Source organism: Corvus hawaiiensis, chromosome 14 (genome assembly GCF_020740725.1).
Source record: "Corvus hawaiiensis isolate bCorHaw1 chromosome 14, bCorHaw1.pri.cur, whole genome shotgun sequence".
In the NCBI taxonomy this organism is placed as follows: Eukaryota; Metazoa; Chordata; class Aves; order Passeriformes; family Corvidae; genus Corvus; species Corvus hawaiiensis.
Window position 1 is genome coordinate 14,477,832 of NC_063226.1, and position 21,732 is coordinate 14,499,563.

The window sequence follows — 21,732 nt, forward strand, 5'->3', positions numbered from 1 at the left end:
TTGCTGTTCACACCCCAAACATACAAGCTATTTAGAAAATACTGGTTTTCTTACATGTAAGTTTAATAAAGTTTTATAATACCAAAGACTGTTGTTTAGGAAAGTTCTTTATTTCACAGAATTCCATCCTTTGTTCAAGGGGAAATCTACCCACTGGTGTCAAAAATTATCCTACCAACATCAGGACAGGAGGTCACTTTTCAGACTCTGCCTCGTTAGCTCTGCCTTATAATAACTTAATATCAGGATTTGCTCCGAGTAAATAAAGATTAAACCAGGCTTCTGTTATAAAATGAGATGGTAAACTGCAAGTGTCAGTGATGCTTATGGGAGTCTAAGAGAGCAAAAAAGGAACCTACAAAAGGAGTCAAAGAGAGCAAAAAAAGGAGCCTACAAAAGGAGCAAGAGGAAAAAATATTAAAGTGGAAGTACATCCCAGAGGAGTATCCAGAGCCATCCATTATAAAACAGTGTATTTGCAGAGGTAACCCTGAAACTGTGCCTGCATTCTGCAAGCAGTCCAGTGCACTTGATCAAATACATGTATTAAAAGACTCAGAGAAAAACAGGATAACAATCAGTAACAACAGAAAAGCTTTAAACACTCAGATCTCACTTAATACACCAAGAATAGCAGAAATGGATACAATTATCTAAGTCACTGAGCAAACTGCATTCTACAAAGAGAAATACAGTGTAGTTTAGAATCACCTGAAGAAAGGCAATCAGTACCCACAAAACACAAACAAAACCCCACACACAAATCACAAAGGCTATGGGAAAAAACAAAGACTCTAGAAGAAAATAAAAACTGTCTTTAAATGGTTAAAACATTTTTGGTCCTGTTTCTTGAAAGAAATAATTCTAAACTGGGAACTGATATAGAAGGAATATCACATTATACACATCACACTGTAAACTGAAAGAAAACTGCAAGATATTGAAAAATACTTTAAAATCAGTGAACTATTTAATTAACAGGAAGTACAAAGAGTTGTTTTGGCACTGCACTTAAAGAACAGCTTCAATAAAAACATTTCATTACCATGCTGATACCATACATGACATCCTAGTTGAGCTACCAAAATACGAAGTTTTCAGTCTTAAATAGAAGTGCAACAGGAGAGAGGCTCAAGTGGGAAGCCCCCTCTAGCCTTCCACCATTCTTTTAAGGATGGCTCCCAGGCCACCCTTGGCCACTTTCAGTGGGGTCAGCTCTTCTTTATTCTCAATGTGAATACTTGCACCGTGAGACACCAGCAGCTTTGCCTCCTCCACTCTCTCTTCGTCGCAGGCTAAATGACTGCAGTGAGAACAAGAAACCCAGAGCCACTGTTAAACTGCCCAAGCTTATAAAGAGCAATAATTATGCCATGTCAAAATGACAGCGTGAATGTTGGGGGGAGATACATCTGAGAACAACAAATCCACAAGCAGCCAACTACCTAGACAGATTCCAAAGCTTGCTGTCCAGTCCCTCTGCTGTCATTAAGCAACTCAAGAACATTCCTCCTGCTGCTCTCCTTGCAATGTTAAGACAGTTCTTTGGGTTAGCATTTGGCTCTGCAGTCAGCAAAGCTAAAGAGAACAATAATCCATGGTGAGAATGGAAAATGGCAATCTCTATTAAATTGAAAGTGATAAATAAATTGTCTGATGCTAAAAAATAATCTGAAGTAATGTGTTACTGCAAATGCAGCAAATGCTTGTTTCCATTTGGCACTGTGTCCTAGGAAAAACTGTGCATTCCAGGGCCACACTGGGGTTTATGCACAGCTAAAACATACTGCTTGATCTTATTCACAGCAAAATCTGGATTCCACTGTGGTTTTGCCACCAAGTTCAAAGCAGCTGTAACCCTTACAGATTCATATTGATCTCTAAGGTAACAACAAACACTGGGCTGCAACTTCTTTTCCTTAGAGAGGTGAAGAAAAGCTTCTAAAATGAGTTCTTGCTTGGCAGGACAGAGTAGACCAGCCTGCAAGACCAGTTTCCTCTGACTCTGATGTCATGTGCTCACTTTCTACCTTCTAGCAGCAATCAATGTATTCCAGATTATTACAAAAGGTGTTCTACACTCTTTTAAGTAGATGCAGTAACACAAATTAAAGTATGCATGTACAGACACACTGAGGCAAAATTCTAAGTGTGACTTTCTGAAATACTTTTTAATTGCACAGGGATGCGAATTAAGAAAGTATTTTGAGGCAATGAAAAATTAAAAAAAAAAAGACATTGAAGTAATGGGAGTTTCATTTCACAGAGATTATGGTATATTGAGCAAAATAAAAAATTACTTACAGAGGAGTATTCCCTTCAGAGTCCCGTATATCCACAGTTGCATTGTGCTGCACAAGGATCTGTACCATTTTTAGGTTTCCTTTGGCTGCTGCTCTGTGTAACGGGGTGGATTCAAAATGATCTGTTGCATCTGGATCTGCTCCGTTCTCCAAAAGCATGATTGCAATCTGAGTACGTAGAAAGAGAAAGGAGCAGGGGAGGAAGATGTGGAGTTAATATATCTAAATCCTTCTTCCAAGAGCACCACCAGCTCCTGTAGCTTAGGTAAACATACCTCCTGCTTATTTTTGGAGGCTGCATAATGCAGAGGTGTGCAGCCATTCTGATTGACAGCATTTACATGAGCACCCTTAGCAATGAGGGCTTTCACAATTTCATCACGGCCTGCTGAAGCAGCAATGTGCAAGGGAGTCCAACCAGCCTACAGAGGTAAGAAGAAATCCACATTATTCAAGCCATGAGTTTCAGGGAGAAAAACATGACAATGCATAACCCAGACAGACTTGACTACTCACACTGCATATATTCTTACCAGTGTAAAGCTAAACATTATGGATTTTCACTAGAGACAAGGCTCATGTCTTCTTACACGCCAGCATTCAGTACCTGACAAAAGCTGACAGTTAAATGACAGAAATCACTTCTGCTATGCAGTTATGCATGGTATCTTTGCAGAACACTTTGTCCCTGCAGAATTTACACTAGGGCCTTTTTAAGAACAAACAGGAGTAGTAGAAAGAGGTATTAAAAAGTTTCTGCAACCTTTTCTATATCCTACTCTCTAAACCAATGAGACATTTCCTTCTTTATGGATGACATTTAGGATGCTTTGTAATCGACACAAATATTTCAACTCTTCTTCTAGAGCAGGAGCAGGCCATCTCCTTTCCAACTGTGAATTCACTCAACCTGCCCCTCCTTTATTAATGCCTTTCCCAATACGAGGAATCTTCAGGGTGCCTCATGATTCGGCACAACATATTTGAGAGATCACACCGAGATAAAGGCAATATGAAAACCCCAACAACCACTGAAACACCCCTGGTTTTGCAACTTCCTTCATAAGAACAGTTATCCTAAAATTCCTGGATAATAAGCAGGAATCAAGTCTCCTCCTCACGCCTATTTCCACACGAACTGTGAAATACTTCACCCAGCCTTCCCAGCGCACATAGAGCAGCCTGGGCTTCTCCAAGTGTCAGATACCGCGCCGGGCGCACCAGCCGCCGGGAGGAGGGGGAAGAGCACGGAAGGGAGGAAGGGAGGAAGGGAGGAAGGGAGGAAGGGAGGAAGGGAGGAAGGGAGGAAGGGAGGAAGGGAGGAAGGGAGGCGGCTCCGGGAGCTGCCCCCGGCCGCTGTCAGGGCCCCTCTGCAGCTGCAGCCATGACAGCAAGGGGCCGCAGCACCGTCTGCGCAGCCGGACCGCCCCGCACAGCGGCCCGCGGCTCCCTCAGCCGCACCCTACGGCCGCGGCACTCACATCGTCCTTATCGTTCACGGGCACGCCGAGCCCGAGCAGGAGGTCTGCGACGTCCGTGTGTCCCGCCGAGCAGGCCCAGTGCAGCGCGGTGCGGTGATCCTGCGGGAAGGAAGCGGTGAGCGGGGCGAGGACGGGGAGCGGCTGGCTCCCGCGGGGAGCCGCCCCCAGGCCGCCCGGGGCCGCAGCCGGCTGACCTGGTCGGCCCGCGTCGCCTGGGCCCTGTCGCGGAGCAGCAGCGCCCGCAGCTCCTCGAGGCGCCCCGCGAACGCCAGGTTACACACGGCCACGTCCGACACCGAGCCCTCCATGCTGCCCCCGCGCACCCCCGCCCGCGGGACGGCCAAGCCCGCGCCGCGCCAATCAGGAGGGCGCCGGGACCCAGTCCAACCAATCGCGCCTGCCCGCCTGCTCCCTTCGCCTCTCGGGCCGCGGGGGCTGCTGGGGCTTGTAGTCCCGCAGCCGAACGGGCGGCGCGCTGCCGGCGGGCGGCGGGACTGCAGCTCCCAGGGCGCCCCGCGGCGCGGCCGTGTTGTGCCTCCGTGTCGGGGCGAAGAGGAGGAGGAGGATGGTGACAGCGGGAGGATGGAGGCCGGTGAGGGGCGCGGGGCGCGGGCACGGCCGGCGGGGCGGCGCTGAGGGGCCAGGCTGGTGCTCCGGGGCTCCAGCCGAGCCGCCGGCGGCGGGAGGCGCCCGCGGGCTGAGGGGAGGCGGGTCGGCGCGGTGCGATCCGCCCTGAGGGGTCGCCCGGCGCGGGGGGTCCCGCGGCCTCTCCTGGGGCCGGGGCTGGGGGCTCGGGCGGGGGCCCGGGCGCGGGGAGGCTCGGGCGGGGCGCGGCCTGAGCCGGGGGCCGGAGCCGGGTCTGCCAGCCCGGCCCCGGGAGGCGCCGCAGCTCGGGGGGGAGCGCTCTGCAGGAGCGCCGGGAAGGGGAAGGAGACCCCGGGAAGGGAAAAGAGACCCTGGCGGTGCCTCCTCGGGTGGTCCCAGGTGGCGTACAGCAGCGGGGGCGAGAGAGGCGGCCGCGAAGGAGGCGCAGGTGTCTCCGGCTGATTTCGGGGGTCGCGAGTGTCTTAAGTCTTTGGACCCAAAAATAGGTAATTTGCCTTCCAAGTGCAGTAAGTGACGGCTTTTCTGATGGAGAAGGCAGAGCACAGTGCGAGAAGCTGTTTTGCCGAGCTGCCAGCCCTAGAGCAGTCTGTCGTGGTGTTTAACCACTGCCTGCGGGGAAGGTGAATGTCGGGGCTCGGCACTGCCGGCCCCGGTGCTCCAGGAGGGTGGTGTAGCTTCCTTTTGATTGCTGGAATGTATATATTTTTAAAATGGAATTTTTAAAATATATATGTTTACCTGCTGATTATTCACTCTTTGTACTGGATATATGTGCACTCACTTGAAAAGTAGGATAAATTGTTTGCTTTCACTTTTAACTTCTGATTTCATAGCATATAGTCCTTAAGATTGTTGTCTAAAATTATTTTACATTAATTTTTACACTTGAAGGGTTGTTTCACTCTTCCAAAAAGCACCATTTTAATGATCTGGAAAATGGTTGGACTGTCTTCTTTTAGTAGTATTATCTTTTGTTATTTTTCACTAAATAGATGTGGTATTGAATAATAACATTAATCTATTTAACACATCTATTTTTTTTGCTGAAGTGTTTCAAATCTCCAGTTGGGAAAGTAAAGCCAAGCCTTGCTAACACTTTTCACATGCTTCCCATTAAGCACGAGGCTGTAATCACTCTGATTTGTAGTTTTTGTACATTTCAGAACAAGCCGTGGTGCCTAAATTTTTTTTTCCTTTCCTCATTATCTTGAATCAAATCTCATCCTTGCTGCAGTCATCCTGAACTTCTGTCACTGGCTTCAGTGAGACTGCTTATAATCAAGGTGTTATTCCTGGTGTTCTCTCAACACTCACTGAGGATCTAAATAAAAACCAAGGCATTGGATATTTCAGTGTCAGAACAGCTTTTAAGGGAGAAAATTAAAAGCAGCTGGCAGCACTCCTTAGAAGCCCCAAAGGCTGCAAAGACTTGCTACAACTAGTTCAGTCTGAGAGCTCCAAGTTGTACATAAAAGAACAAGGGGATAAAATGGAGTTTGAATTTTGTGTATTCCTGTTCAGTTTTATCTAGGTATGAAAACCAGATCACTATTTTGTCAGACTACTTAGAAGAATTTCCAGAAACTGATGAGCCAGTGTGGATTTTAGGAAGGCAACACCACCTGAACACAGGTATCTTTAGAATTAAATTATCTGTAATATCTGTAGAATATTCATAGATTCACATCAGCTGCCTCAGAAATAAATAAATAACTTCTGGGAAATGTTCAGCATTACTAATGTCATTTTTCAAATAACAATAATAAGTTAGTCTATGGCACATACTGTGTTTTGGTGAAAATAAATACATGACCTAAAAGCTAGAGCAGAGCAATGTGTTTATATAAAAATAAGATTTCAGAAATGAGTTTTTCTCCCTGGGGAGAAGACAGGGGCATCCTCCTGTGTTACATGTCAAAGGCAGTGGCCACCAATGCAGGCACGGTGTTCAGGACAGCCGAGGGTGCTGCATGCAGCCTTGATCAGCTGGAGAATCCTTTGGAAAAGCCAGCCAGTCTGAGCCACAGCTAAGGGAAAATGCAGCAAATAGGATTCTTAACCATTCTTCAGAGCCTTTGGAGAATTCTTTAAGTGCATGTGTTTAAACAAACAAAAAAAAACCCAGAGAGATTTAATTAAATTTAACCTTATTATTAACCTTTTCCTAAAATTACTTTCTGTTGGGTTTGGAGGTAATGTATAATTCCATGTTGGTTTGCACGTAGAAATTCTTAACCTGCTTTACCAGTTCTTTCCTTAGGATATAGTTCTCCAGAGTTGTTTCATTCAGGCTGGACATAGTCATTCCAAACACCTTGTAAAACTTCACTGGCTAATAATTATTTTATCCTTAATAAGTTAACTTTAATTAGCAGACTGCAAAAGCTCTCTGTGTTTCAACTGCTAAAAATGTTTTAAATTTTAAGGGTCTTGTATGTAAAAGCTAACAGGAGCCTTCCATGCACTATATATTCACTATACAGGGATAATTTGAATTTTTCAGTTTTAAAAGTCTGTTTTAATAATTTCTTTCCTCTTAAAATTATTCCAGACAAATCTAAGTTATTGTTGGATATAAGTGCTCGTCTCTGGTTTACATATAGAAGAAAGTTTTCACCTATTGGTGAGTATGCAGCATTCCAGCTGCCTGGTTATGAATTAGCAGGATTAGTGATGGTGTTGGGGACTAAAAAGTTACTTTTACAGTATTAGAACATTTTGAGCATAATTTTAACTGTTTATGCAAACAAAAGATTAAAGCTGTTAAAATCAGTGCTTGCTGGTACCTGTATATAATCAGGTCCTCATGTTTGTGGGGCAAGCAGTGAAGTGACACCAGCGCTGTGGAGAGGAAGGAGCTTGCTCAGTGCCTTTGATCAGTAACAGTTGTTCGAGGTGTAACTGAGGCTCTCCCGAGGGCTGGGCTCTGTGTAGAGCCCGTGCTGACTGTGGGCAACTCTGTTCCCAGGAGGCACCGGCCCCTCGTCTGACGCAGGCTGGGGATGCATGCTGAGATGTGGGCAGATGATGCTGGCCCAGGCACTGATCTGCAGACATTTAGGAAGAGGTGAGTACTGTTGCTGAGGCAACTTTTGTGTTATTTGGAGACTGTTTATTTAGCTCCATAAAAGCATAAAACCTGAAGTTATTAATGAAACTTTCTGTGATGCCCTGATAAAGTTACTAGTGAACTGTTCTTGTCTGATGGGGTAAAATCATGTCAGCCTTTAAGCAGAGAAACAAAAACAGAGGAAGGACAAACAGGGAATCCCACTGTTGTTATTTTATAAATCTTTTTGAGGAATACCCAAGTTGAAGCCAAGGGAAAACTTGCCACCATGGGTCTGACTTCTTCCCCTCTTCTCATTCCATAGCCACCAAAATGCTGGCTCAAGGTGATGGTGCAAGTAGTGACAGCGTGATATTCACCACACAAAAGTACTTCACAAACCACTCACCCATCATCAGCCTGAGTCCAAACCCTGCAGCAGACCCCACTAGTGCCTGCTCTTAATCCTATACTAACACCCCATATCCCAGGGTCAGGGGTGAGTGTCATAGGTCTGCTCTGTGTGTCACTCTTCTGTCAGTTATCTTACTGTGGTTGGGTCTGTGATCCTTATGCTCTTTTGTCATGGTTTCTATGGCAGCATGATTTGTGGATTTACCACTTTAATAACAGAATCCACAGAAGGATTTATCCATTTGAATAACTGAATCTGCAGAACAGTAGTGCAAAGATTTAACTGAAAGAGTAGGCAAACAAACATATTACCTGAGAAAAACTACAACTTGAACTTGCAGTATGGGTCTGAATAGCATCAGCCCTGTGTATGTGCTTCTCTGTTAGTAAATGTGAGGTAACTACCTCATGTTAGAAGCAGGAACTCACATGGAAAAGCCATGGTTTGGATTTTTCTGTGGGAGAGGGCCAGCATTGTGTTTGGACTTTGCTTTATGAATCTTATTGTCCTACAAATGCTTGCAAATCTAACAAAGTCTAAACAGAACAGATAGTTTTAACCAGTCTTAGAAGCTCACATAGAGCAATAGCTACCAATTGTCAGCAGTGATCACTCAGGATATATTTGCAGTTGGCATTGTTATTTTAGTTTCCCAGTTTTCACAAGATAGCATGTGATGATAAAGGACAGCTTGATAATAAATGACAAGGTGTGACTTCTAGGATCTCTAAATAAAATGTAAATATTAGAGATGGATTGCCTCTTAACATCTCATTGATGGCTTCTGCATTCTAGAAATTTGATCAGTGTGATGAAAACATTATTTTTTAATCTGTATAATTTTTTTTCCTGGAAGATTGGCAATGGGAAAAACACAAAAAACAACCAGAAGAATATCATAGAATCTTACGGTGCTTTCTAGATAGAAAAGACTGCTGTTATTCTATCCACCAAATGGGTAAGAACACACAACTTCTTTTTGTCCACTGAAATTCCAATGGTGTTGCAACTTTCTCATTTGAAATAAGTTAATTAAAAATTTTGAAAAGGTGATTATGAAGACAATGTATACATTTATATATAAATTAAAATGCATGCAGATGGGTACAAAGTATAATAATTCAGAAATGTTATTCACTAAGACCAAAATAAATCTGTATGCTAGAATCTAGCTCTTGATAAAGTGTGCAAGTTTTGGGTAGCAGAGTTGATAGTATTAAAATAGACAGTCATAAAGCTTACTGCTGTAATTTGTAAGTAAGGACATATTTGTAATTCTCATTACAGTTTAGGAACTTTTTGTAAGGGAACTAGCAGTCAGTAAGTTTTGAAAAGAGCATAGATTGAAAACATAATTGTTGTTAAATACAGCTTGCACTTGCTCTAGAATGTTTGTCAAAATATTCGTGGGCCATGCTATTTGACATAGACTGTGACCAGCCTCTCTGTGATCTTTTCCTGTGTGTGTTTTCCCTTACAAAAACAGCGCAGATGGGTGTTGGAGAGGGGAAATCCATTGGAGAATGGTTTGGACCAAATACAGTTGCTCAAGTACTGAAGTAAGTCGTGGCAGTGGCTCCCTCAGAACGTGCTCCCGGGGCCGCTGAGCTCGGAGACCGCACAGCACTGCCCGAGGGTGCTGGAGAAAACATGGAAGCTCCTCCTAGTCTGGAAGCCACACTAGAGATGACTTTGCTGAGGGAGGTGCCAGATGTCAGGAGGCCGGACTGCAGGTCCTGGGCGCCATTTGCTGCAGCCCTGGGACAGACACATTCTGGAGTGGGAAAGGAGCTAAAGGATGTCCTGGCCTCCAGCTCCTTTCCCTTATGAATTCTTAATGGCTCACATACCAGTTTTTTGGGCTTATTTTAGACAACCAACAGCACCTGCGCAGCCTAAGAGCTCCCTTCCCCAGAGTTTTGGATCTCACACAAGTGGACAGAAACCTGTGTGCTATAATGCCCCCCTCCTAACTTCTGGGTGCCAAAATCTTGAGCTGCTCTGGCTTTTAACAACCTGAAATAGTTTCACTGAGTTTAGTGGAACTTCTTGAGCACAAAGTAATGTGAAAAACTGGCTTAGGAATTTTTTCCTTCTCTACATGATGTCAGGCACCATGGGCAGAATCCCACAGCAGAGGTTGTTAATTGTAATAAAAAGTAATAAACATAATTATGTGGTTGAGCTGTTACTATCCCTGCATTTGGCAAAAGGACAAGACAGTTTTCACATATTATAGTGTGTGTGTTTTTCCTGGAACCACTCATTATTATTTTTTTCTAAATACTTTAAATACTAAAAGTTATCTTTTTATTACACGGAGACTTAAAAAAAGCCCAGCAAATTTTTTTCCAAATAAATGATTCTTTTTACTCAAGAACCATTTAACTGTCATGTGTTAAAAACTACCCTTGTGGTCCTAATAAGCTTTTATTAATTATTGCCTTGATGTTTTCCAGGAAGCTTGCTTTATTTGATGAATGGAATTCATTAGCAGTTTATGTATCTATGGACAATACAGTGGTCATCGAAGACATCAGTAAGTGAAACAGGAGTTTTTGCAGGACTGCTTTAGTGTCTCAGCAGATATTAAAGAGTAGCTCAAGCTCGTAGCAAATTTGTTTGGAGAAACTACTTCTGGGAGCATTAGGGTAGTGGTTGGATTTGATGACCTTAAAGGTCTTTTCCAGCCTAAATGATTTGATGGTTCTGTGATTATTTCTTTGGTGACAGTTTTTGATTTGACTCCACTCTCCTGAATATAGCTAAATATAAGCAAAATCTTGGGACCGTCCACAGTTGTTCCCAGGGTAAGAAAAGGAATAAAGGAAATGGATACTCAGGTTTGGGGTTCCCAAAACTAAAGTTAGCACAGAACAGTGAGGCATTTTTGGTGACCAACTTACATACCATGTGGATGAGAAGGTGGAGTTTGGTCTGTGCTACCTTAACTCCCACTTCAGCAATGGAATGAAGTTGCAGTATGTAAAAATACAGAGAATTGCTTGTAATACAGAGTTTGCCAGAGATTTGTTTTTGTCAGGCAAAAAGGAAACGAGGGTCAAATCCTTCAGAAATACGTAGCCCATTTTTAGTTGTAAGGGTGGGTTTACAAGTGGTATTTAGCCACAGCCTGGTTCTACTTTAGTCCCTACTTCTGCTTATTTTGTGTCTACATCACTGGAAGTGAAGAGTTCCCTGAAGAATTTCTAACGCTTCATCTCTGCTGTATTATCTCCCAGGGAAAGCTTGACAGCATTAATACTGCAAAACAGTAAATACAACTTCAGTCTTAAACATGCATACCCTCATTTTTTTCATGTCTCACTAATATGCCAGCACGTACTCTGACTGCCAGAATTACTTCTACTAAATAGTCAGTATTTCCAAGCCCTGCTCCTTTTATCTTAAAACTGGAGCTCTGTAAAACTGTCTGGAAAAGTAATTTAATTCATGATTGAGAGGAAGATCTGCTCTGTATTCCTCTGTGCATTCACTGATGTCTGTTTTCGTTCCCCTAGAGAAGATGTGCTGGTCCCCTGCCCAGAGCAGCGGCGTTGCCCACAGCAGTGCACATTTGCACAGAAGTGCTCTTGGCCAAAACAAGAACACAGCAGGATTGTGCCCAGGCTGGAAGCCCCTCTTGCTCATTATCCCTCTCCGGCTAGGGATTAATCACATCAATCCAGTGTATATTGATGCGTTTAAAGTAAGGGATTCTTCAGTGACTTGTTTATGTATGTGAAATAAGTTCAGGTATCTGTTATATCAATAAACAAATCAATTTAATTTTTCTCTCTTTGGACTCCTAGGAATGCTTTAAGATGCCACAGTCTTTGGGAGCATTAGGAGGGAAACCCAATAATGCCTATTATTTTATAGGATTTTTAGGTAAGGAAGAAAGAAACTTACTCCAAATATTCATATGACTGAAAGAGGAAGGATTTTCTTTGGGAAGGGGAAATAGTAAGCATTTCAAGCATGAGAATGGAGAAGAAGAAACATACCTCAGACACTTCAGAACAGTATGAGACCATCCTTACTGGAACAGAAAAGCAGCAGCAAAGCTTGACGTAAAAATATGGAATGATAGAAGCAAGAACAAGACACTAAGAAAAGTTGATAGCATTCAACAAGTGTCAGATGTCACTGCTGCTTAAATAATGAATTTTTTCTCATCATTAACACTTTCTAGTGAAGAGTGTCTTGTTTTATTCTTCTGCTTCCTCGCTGTCTTAAATTATTGTCTCATATTTTTCAATTTCTTATCAAAGCTTCTATGTCTTCCTTTATTAATTAATGGAATAGTTGATCCTAGATTCAGACTTTCATATTTCACCCGGGTTTGATCTGTAACTTCTTAGATATTTTGTTCTTTCTTCTGTAAAACTTGAGCCGTTTTAGTCAGACTTGTTCCAATTTCTGGGTGAATGCCTAATGGGATTACAGATTGCGTTTGTGGTCATCCTGTATCTTTCATCTGAGGAATGTTAGGGATTACAACAGCTGAGATTTTTCAAAAATGTACTGGACTTCACATAGATGAAGAAGAGTATGTGACAAAGGTAAAACAAACCATCCAAAAAACCCACTCTAAAAGGTAACAGTGGAAAATTATACTAAATGCTGTGTGGGATACTGTTGTGCCTGGAACTGGAACTGCTTTCCCGTTCTCTTAAAGACTCCCTAGCTAGAGAGTTGAGATATGGACTGTGCTAATAATCCAATTTGTGTTATACAAGTCTGGATGGAGTAAGTTTATTAATGCCTCTTGCTTATTACCACCATATGGATTTTACCCCTCCAGGCAATGAGCTGATCTACTTGGACCCTCACACCACTCAGAGTTTTGTAGATTCAGAAGAAAACGGCACAGTCGATGATGAGAGCTTCCACTGCCAGCAAGCCCCACACAGAATGAAGATCATGAATTTGGACCCTTCAGTAGCTTTAGTAGGTTTTAGACAGTAACAAATGCGTGTACTTTATTCAAAGCAATACCTCTGTGTATTGTTAAGGGCAGCAACATGTTTTCTTGATCACAGTCAAGATCACAGGGCACTCTTCTGCAATCTAAAATTCAACACATAGTAGCTTATCTATTAACTGCACAGGATACATGAATTTTAGCTCAAGCAGGGAACCAGCCGCTTGTATCCTGGGGAGCCAATTAAGTTTCTTTCCTGGGCAACATGGACCGTTTCCAAGAAGTAGTTTGAAAGTTGAAGCAAGGATCTGCGTCAGGTTTCCTTATTTTATTCCATCACTATCACCTATGCATGGTTGGTCTGGAGAAGATACCTGAGCTTGTTTTATTTAATTTACAAATCTTCAAGTGGAATTACTTGTAGAAGTCATCCAGTATAGGTCACAAGTATACTGTGGTAGTTGAAGGAATTCAATCGGATCTCATGCCAGTGTCCTTTGGTTGGGTTATGGGTGATTGTCACTTGGGATATAACTCATACATACATAGCACAGCAACCTTTGCTCACTGACATATTGTATTTAGTTATTACTATGTGTGTTCTTTCCTTAGGGCTTCTTTTGCAAAGAAGAATGTGATTTTGATAACTGGTGTAGTCTTGTACAAAAGGTAATACTACTGTCTTTTTTTGCTCTGTATGAAATGATGGCTACTGTTCTTTGTTAATGGAAATTCCCAGCCTGCAAATCAAATGATCCCCAGTGAAGGTGGCACTAATGATCAGGGAGAGCTGACACTGCTGATGGAGCTTGTTCAGCATTTTGCAGCCCTGAGCCCTGGAGAACAAGTACATAACACCTGCTTCCTGAGTTTGTCTTTTTTTAGCAGTACTGCGGTAGTGGCTCATACCTAAGTCATTTACTGAGAAACACAGCAAGCAGTTGGAATATTAAGCAACAGGAATGCGAATATGAAATACCACTAACTAAAAGGCATTTATTTTTAAAAACGGCTACAGAAAGCAGTCCGTAAATAACCGAAGTAGAAGATACGATGTTGCTCACCTGACAGGAGTGAAATTTGGCTTCAATAATAACTTGTTTCTCCTGAGCAAAACCTGTCTTCAAAAATCTGTTGGATTTCTTTGAGTAGATAAGTCTGTCTTTTATTTCCATTGAACACAGAGAGGTCCATGTAAGTAATTTACTTTTAAAAGGCAGAAATATGTTCTTGGTATCTTTTTGCTCCATGTAAACAAAATTATAGATGTATGGCTATCAAAGCTCATTATAATCCACTGATAACTTGTAGGAGAGTTTAAGAGATCCATCTTCCAGGTGTGTTTTCAAGTAGGAAAATACTAGAGATGTGTGAAGCAGTGATTCATGGTGGCAGGTACCTGAAATAACAGGAACTTACAGCCTTTGATAGATATACAGTATTAGAAATGTTTTTAATTAAGCAGGCAGTTTTTTGTTTTGTATTCTGTCCTCAGGAGATTCTAAAGCAACAGAGCCTGCGGATGTTTGAGCTGGTCCAGAAGCACCCACCACACTGGCCTCCTTTCATACCTCCGACCAAGCCAGAAGTGACAACCACAGGAGCAGGTGTGGTACCACTGACAGCGCTGCTGGGCAGCAGCGTGGGGCTCCTCAGCCAGCAGGAGCACCACCACAGCTGGAATAACTAGGCTTTCCTGAGGATCAAGCGATCACTGCCTGATTAAGTGCCGTATTCCTATGGAATGTCAGTTATCCAAACATTCTTAAATCTTAGAAAATATTTCAAAGGCAGCATTTCCGAAGAGGTTGAGAGTTTTTTTTAGTAAAGAAAATCAGGTATGTCTTTACATTCTAAATTATTTATTTTTCAGAACTCATTGAATCTACTGACAAGCTATTTGAATTGGAAGAAGAATTTGAAATCTTGAGTGTATGAAGGAAACTGTGGTGACCCTTCTGAGTATTGAACATATTGCTAATACTATTGCATTGACTTAAATTACACAGCCATGTTAGCCCCGAAGTGCCTGAAATCATGGATAACAGAGCACAAACACCTGGTAGCATCCAAAACTCCAACGGGGACAGTTCCTTCTGTCAAAGAGCTTCCCCAGAGGGAAAGGCGGTGAAAGATTTTATTATGAGACCCTGAAAAAGAACCTCTTTTTAATGTATGTCTTTCTTGAAGACAAATGGACCTCTGAGGCAAAAGCAAGTCTGTCACTGGGCTGTATGTTTGGAGAAAGGGATAACACAAAATGGGTATTTCTTGCTCTCATATAATGCAATAGTTTAGTTCTTAAAACAAAACAGTCTTCAGTTAAGGAGGATGTTTACTTCTGTTCCCTCCCATGGGCTGCATCATAGAAAAAATGCATTGTCTTGTTTAAAAGATCGACTGGATCAGGAGAAAATTGTTTCCTTGTTAAATATTTTAACATGTATTGGAGCAACCACACTTTATTACAAAAATGTTTCTGTGAAAGGAACTATGTCTAACGTATACGTTTTGCAATAGCCTTCCTGTTTCTGGGAGACCTCAAGAGGAACAGGAGCCTCAAATAGTTGATATAGATCACAACCACTGTTACATATTTCACCTTGACCTTAAAGTTCAATCATTAAAACTTAGGCTGACTTTTCTTTTGGAGCTAAAGTGAGTCAAAGGTGATTTAACTGTACCTTATTTATTTTAAAAAAGATTTACACAAGTATCTCTGTTACTGCACTTTATCCGTGCATCTAATAAATTTCTTAAGCTTTTCATAGGTTGTATGCTGCTATATTTTGTTAATTTGTGTGAACTAAATATAAGCCAGGTTATCTTAAAACTTAATATATAGGGATATGCAAATTACTTAATTGTTGGGTTTTGACTTGTTGCCTTTTGAAATCTGTTTTGGTAAAAGTGCCTTAATTCTCCAGGTTTATCAGAAGAGCCAGTGCAGTTTTGTTTCTTAGACAGAGTATCTCTCTAGCAGCTATAAGAAAACCAGCTCAGAATAAAGGAAAAGATCTTTTACTTCATTCTGCAGTTCCTTTTTACTATCAGACAGTCCCCATTCTGATCATTTTGTCACGATAGTGTAATGGACGTGAATCGCACACTTTCATCTTCAGCAATAAATGACAACATCGAGAAATCCTGAATGCTGTCTGCTCTCACTTGCACTTCTTGATCAGGGCCAGCATGATTTCCAAGAAAATAGTCATGACCTGGTCACAGTTCATCTTGTTTGCCTTCAGTGTTTATTAGCCATGGTTTGGAAACTCTACATGTAGGAAAAATACAATTTTCTTCCCCCTCCATGGATTAGCTGCACAGATTTAGGGTTTTTTAAACAAAGCATTTCTTCTTCATTAATATGCAGAGTTTCTGTTCTTGTGACATCAGCTGCTGCCCTCTCCTCCCCACAGACAAAAATTAAAATGAGCCCTTGCTCTGAAAGCTCAGTCTTGAGCCATGCCTGCTAAAAAAAATAATTAAAAGACCCCTAGTGGTGTACCACGTGCTTATTCCCCACGCCACCCTTAGCCATGAGAAACACTCTTCAGAGAGGAGCCTGAGCCTTGCAGAGCTCTTGAAGGATTCGAGGTGGGGGGTAAAGAGATGGAAATGGGGCTGATAGGAGAACAGCTGGTGACTGGAATTCCCACTCTGTGCACCTGACAGAGAGGGGCTGGTGGAACTGGATGGAAGCTTGGACAGGGACAGCAGTGGAACTGGGTACTGCAATAGAAGCAGCTCTCTAAAGACAGTGGTGCTTAAAATGCATAGCTCTGATCCTGGGGAGTAAGTTGTGTTTGCATGTGGCATGTTCAAAAATAAAGCCAAGTCCCTGCAGATACAAGCCCTGACCAACACCTCTATTTGTACCACCCCAGGAGCCCAGTGGCTGAAATTTTCATTGTACTTTGCCAGTTATCTGCATGATTTTTCAAAAGTCATGAGCTTTGCTCTGTGCACTTAAGTGTTTTAAAGTTGCACGTGCATAACCCAGGATGTAAATCCAACATGGTCTGCCTGTGCCAGGACAGCTGGGAAGGAGACTGGATATCCTACAGGAAAGGACTGCTGCTCAGGAGTGTTAAAATGCCTTAAAAATACTTGCAAAATACCTCCAAAGCAGTTGCTGATCTTTCACAATTGGGAATAAGTGACTACATTGTCCCTCACAACTTGCCTGCTCATCTCCAGAGTGGTTCAACTCCAGAACTTGCAGAGCTCTGACCTCCATCTACGAAGATAATAATGTGTTATGCAAGTAATACTTTCATCTTTACTGATTATTATCTGCTTAAAATAATGTCTCAGTCATGCATTAATAATAATTTTCTGAATAAACTTGACAGTGTATTTGCAAGGCACTGCTTTGAAATGTCCTGGAATGCCAACAGAAAAGGATTTGATACACTTCACTCCAGAGAGGTTAATGGTAATAACATTAGTCCTAATGAATGAATTCATTATAGGTATAAGCATACCTTTGTCATGGGTTTCCCTTAAAATATACAAGGAAAATCCAGTTAGTGGCACTTCTCTTTAATTACGCCCTGAAGGAAAGTTAACAGTGCATACAGCAGAGATACAATTTTTTAAACTAACAGCAATAAAGCCCAGAGGAAGCAGTATACAACACATGGTGACTGCAGGAGTAAAAAATGTACATCCCGTAACTTCTTACTCCTGTGTCTGCATAAGCTCGTGTGCCATCTAGTAAAGCCTCTACTTTTCAAACACACACAGCTTGAATGATTACAAAATAAGTGTGCCAAAGCTGCCTCAGGAAATTTATGTTCATAGTAATAAAATGTTGGCTAATAAAGTATGGCTGCGTATCATTGACTGCAGGGAGATAAGCACAGACCTTGAAGCCAACAGACCTGGAATATATTTCAATAGAAAGCAATGAAAAATGGTGGAGGTATTTTGGATTCATCTTTACATCAAAAATTGCATTTTTCATTGGTGTAGTTCTTTAAGGTCAACTGTGGATGTCAGTCTGAATTAGAACTGGTTACCTGTTATTGGAGGAAAGAACGTTCCATCTGTGTAATAAGCAAAGCAAAACATTCATTTTTCCATTTTTCTAAGAAAATCCATTAGCAGCCATTAGTGCATAGTGTTTCCAAGTCACCATATACTGATACATTTTAGCTAGTTCTGTGTTTCACAGGAGAATGAGTCTTCACTCCCTTACACTGGAGCAAAGACACTAATTAAGCATAGCTTTGGAAAAGTCTCTCTGGGTGATGACTGGATGTGCCTCAGACAGAGGAGCTGCCCTTCAGTCTGAGTAAGGAACTCACTGAGACTTTCTGAGGTAGCCATAAAGGAGGGGAAAAAACACTGAAGTAAAAACATAGCACCATGTTTCATTAAAAAACTGGCTTCAGAACACTGGTCTTTCCCTCCTCTGTGCACAGTCAAACTCCTGGACTTGAAACTTGATACTTGATTTTTGTAGAGTTCTGGCTGTCTTGATTCACCCATCAAACGCACACAAAACAGGTTTGTGAATTTACCCTTCTCCAGTCAGTGATGTCTAATCTGGGGTAACAAAGACTGTTCCTGTACCTGCATTTCTGTTACTACAAGTTCTTCATGCACACCTGGCAGCGGCTGACCCGTGTCCGAAGCTGTCCCGCTTTCAGAGTCTCTGAGGGAGGAGCACTGACAAACTGCTGCTCCTGCTCCACCGTGGTCAGCCAGAAGCTGTACTTGTTGGCAAAGTAATGGCACGTGCCCCGAGCACCGTTGCACTCGATGAACGGAGTAGCTCGGAAATCCTCCAGGCAGGAACCGGGTGAGACAAGGGACTGGCCTCCACCTTCTGCCCCTGCTGCAGTGTGCTGAAATAAAGACGGCACGTTGAGTGAGCTCAAAGGAAGAGATGGAGGCAAACGGGAGTCTCCTGGTTCCATTGCTAAAAGGAGTGAAACAGGCAACCAGAACTATACAGCTGGCTGTGTGTATCTGTCTCTTGAGTCATGGCTCGAAGGGAAAAAGCAAAGGAACATGCTTAGGCTGAATATATAGGCCGGGAATAATGGAAAACCAGCTTTTCACTTGAAAGTTGGGAAAATTTCAAAACAATAATGCTGCCATCATGTTTTTCTAACAATCTTACAGCTTCTAGAAGAGTGCAATAGAAAACTTTTTCCACTGAGAAAGAGGATTAAGTCAATAGTGTAGCTTAATTACTGTTCCCACATTTAAGGGTTTGAAGAACAAACATCTGTGGCAATCCAGAACTAAGGCCACAGTGTTACCACCAAAACTGATCAGGACAGGTGCTAAACAGAGCAAACTCAGAGCTACAGCAACTCAGCTGATGAAGAAGTGCACTGGGGCAAGGAGAGACAGGGCTCCAGGCTCCTGTAAGTAACCCACAGAACACAGTCTCAGTGACCTCATCAGAGAGGAGAGATCAAAATGTTTAAAGCTGCCTTTGCTCTAGCAGTAGAGTCCTTACCATAAGGAAGGAGTATCCTATCCACAGGCTGCGCCAGCCCAGGGGACACTGTGGGATGGTGATGTCCTGGCTGTGCACAGCCACAGCCTGGGAAGGTGCTTCACACACAGAGCACCGGCTGATGTACTGTGGGATCTGGACGCTGTCCACGGGCATCATGGGGATGGGAGCAGTGGTGGACAGCCAGTAGGACTTGTCGTTTCGGCTGGCGTAGTAGCACACTTCATTGATGTTGCAGTAAATAAAGGGCATGGTGCTGAAGCGAGGCAAACATGAGCCAGCAAAACCTGGAAAAATTGGAGCAGTGGTCATCCCAAGCATCTGCCAAACACTCCCAAGTCACACACACCAACGTTAGGGATGAGGATGGTATGAGTGACACTGCTCCCAGTGCAGATTTGGCCAAGCCAGCTGCCACCACCTCCACCACAACCCTCTGCACTATCAGGGAGGATGGCTTCTTTGAAATGTAATTTTGGCCTGTGTTGTTCATTCCTGAGAGAATTGCGTCAACTCACCGAGATCCTGGTTGTGTGACTTCTCCTGCCCCTCCACGTACAGCAAGCTGTAGCCGTCCCAGAGCTTGTTCATCCCTATGGGGCACGGGGGGATCTGATCTGACTGACTGTGCTTCACCAGAGTGTATCCAACGCCCACGCTCCGACCAGGCATTCCCGGCAAACCAAGGGAACCCGGCTTCCCAGCAGCACCTGGGAGACAGAAGGAGAACTGCTATTTCTAGTGCACAGTGTGGACATCAGCTGGTTCTACACTCCATATGGCATTGCTTATGGCAGCCTTGCACAACGAGGAGCCCAAGCTGTATGAATTACTAGACTTAACAGCTCCAAAAGCAGTCATTTCACAGCACCACCCACCCATTCCCTTCCTCTTTTAGTTTTCTTTCTTTGCCCAACAACTCTGGTGCCAGTGTGTTAGGTGTCTCACAGTGCAGTAATTCTGAGGATTTCAAAGCACCAACCAAAACCTAATTCATTCATTTTTGCTATAGTACTCTTCTTGATGATATTCCTCTTCTTTCTCACTGTGCCCTTCCTCACTGTCCAAGCCTCACAGGCAGGGTTACTGTGAATACTATGTCACTCCTTTAGATCTTCAAGATGATTCCCACATACACAAAACATTAAAACTAAAAGGTGTTGAGAATTGCACCTACAGAAACACCAGCAGTGACATCAACAAGGACATGTGACAGAACTTTCCTCAGTGAAGATAAAATTTCCTTCATTGCAGATACAAAACACAAGACCACAGTCATCCCCTGGTCTTCCTAAGGGATTTGTGTGTTGGGGAGGGTCTCTGCAGAAACTGTAAGCAAACACAATTCTACTGTTTGCCTCTTTTTGATCTGTGCTCCCCAAATCATAAAATTACCTTCAAATCCCTGTGGTCCTGGGGCACCTGGAAGTCCTGGTTCCCCAACTATGCCAGGTGTTCCAGGTAAGCCATCACGTCCTTTTAAACCCAATCTTCCTGGCAAACCTTTTGGGCCTGAAATAAAATACAATTATTAGTATCATCATTTCCTCATAGTATTGCCCTCACTCCTGCAATCATATTCCAGAAGGAAAATAGGATGTCAGCAGCCATGCCAAGAGCTCACTCTTCACCAGCTGTGGTTATAAACAGCCACCTCCAAAAGAGACTCCACCTGATCTGGTTGTCTGTAGAAGGATTGCAAGGTACAGCTGAGTATGGTTACACATGGTTAAAAATGAAGCATTATATTTGTATATATTATATTTGTATGCATTTTGATGGAATTCTTTCCTAAATTAAAAATCCATGTAAACATTCCTAATGCATTTCATAAAGTAGTGTTTTTCTTCCAGAAGAATGGCATTGTGGTGATCTGAGTGTACTTTTTACCTGGTTTTCCAGCTGGGCCATGGAATCCAGGATCTCCATCAAAGCCAGGGACACCATCAATTCCTGGCAGACCAGGTAATCCTGCAGGGGCTGTGACTTCTTCTGGCTGTGGGGTTATTCCTGGAGCCCCTGGTCTGCCAGGGAGACCTACACGTGGGGCAAAGGATGTGTAAGTACCCCACAAAAACCACACAGATTTCATGCTAATCCTGACACAAAGGAGAAGAATGTGAAATTAAGACCACCATTGCACATCAGCACTGGGTATCTTGAAAAAAGTATGTCAAGCTCTTTCTAACTTATTTCAGTCTCTAAGAGATCAAGAGTCTCCCAAATAAGCCCATTAAAGGAGCTCTGAAGTAATCCCCAGCCCAAACCAGGTGCAATAAATGACAGCTTTTTAAATCCTCCAGCACTCACCTCGACGGCCCATTTCACCTTTCAGCCCAGCATAACCAGGATCCCCTGGAGGCCCATCTTTACCTGGCATCCCCATTAGGCCAGGCTCGCCTCTTGCCCCTGCAAAGACACACAGCCAAAACTGGGCCTAAGCACAGGCTCCTGATTCTGACCCGCAGCTGGA

At 43.0% G+C, this 21,732-nt stretch overlaps 3 protein-coding genes across 6 annotated transcripts in view; 1 reads left to right on the top strand and 2 right to left on the bottom strand.

Annotated features, from left to right (window-relative positions):
* Positions 1–89: 89 nt before the first annotated feature.
* On the bottom strand, positions 90–4,128 carry PSMD10 (proteasome 26S subunit, non-ATPase 10). Of its 2 annotated transcripts, none has more exons than XM_048319126.1 (5): positions 3,979–4,123; positions 3,785–3,883; positions 2,579–2,725; positions 2,305–2,471; positions 90–1,303 (listed from the first exon to the last, which is right to left on the bottom strand). In XM_048319126.1, exons 1-5 carry the CDS (start codon positions 4,090–4,092, stop codon positions 1,150–1,152), a joined length of 681 nt encoding a protein of 226 aa, XP_048175083.1. In that variant the 5' UTR covers positions 4,093–4,123; the 3' UTR covers positions 90–1,149. The 2 variants fall into 2 exon arrangements, with proteins under 2 accessions (XP_048175083.1, XP_048175084.1); XM_048319127.1 differs by lacking the exon at positions 90–1,303 and adding an exon at positions 1,314–1,578 and having other exon boundaries at positions 3,979–4,128.
* A 148-nt stretch (positions 4,129–4,276) lies between these two features.
* Positions 4,277–15,549, top strand: ATG4A (autophagy related 4A cysteine peptidase). 2 transcript variants are annotated; one of them, XM_048319116.1, is made up of 13 exons: positions 4,277–4,376; positions 5,912–6,022; positions 6,942–7,013; positions 7,359–7,457; positions 8,711–8,812; positions 9,341–9,413; positions 10,314–10,393; positions 11,376–11,563; positions 11,667–11,745; positions 12,662–12,807; positions 13,394–13,450; positions 14,277–14,388; positions 14,655–15,549. In XM_048319116.1, the coding sequence occupies exons 1-13, from the start codon at positions 4,367–4,369 to the stop codon at positions 14,717–14,719; spliced, it is 1,194 nt and encodes a 397-aa protein (XP_048175073.1). In that variant the 5' UTR covers positions 4,277–4,366; the 3' UTR covers positions 14,720–15,549. The 2 variants fall into 2 exon arrangements, with proteins under 2 accessions (XP_048175073.1, XP_048175074.1); XM_048319117.1 differs by lacking the exon at positions 4,277–4,376 and adding an exon at positions 4,684–4,875.
* Positions 15,550–17,310: 1,761 nt separating this feature from the next.
* The window catches only part of COL4A6 (collagen type IV alpha 6 chain), a 119,435-nt gene continuing 115,013 nt past the window's right edge, over positions 17,311–21,732 (bottom strand). For both annotated transcript variants that reach the window (XM_048319110.1, XM_048319109.1), the window contains 6 exons: positions 21,570–21,668; positions 21,150–21,296; positions 20,655–20,771; positions 19,778–19,969; positions 19,260–19,546; positions 17,311–18,636 (listed from right to left, as the gene is read on the bottom strand). In XM_048319110.1, the coding sequence (XP_048175067.1) occupies positions 18,376–18,636; positions 19,260–19,546; positions 19,778–19,969; positions 20,655–20,771; positions 21,150–21,296; positions 21,570–21,668 (1,103 nt within the window). In that variant the 3' untranslated portion in view covers positions 17,311–18,375. The remainder of the gene's footprint in view (positions 18,637–19,259; positions 19,547–19,777; positions 19,970–20,654; positions 20,772–21,149; positions 21,297–21,569; positions 21,669–21,732) is intronic.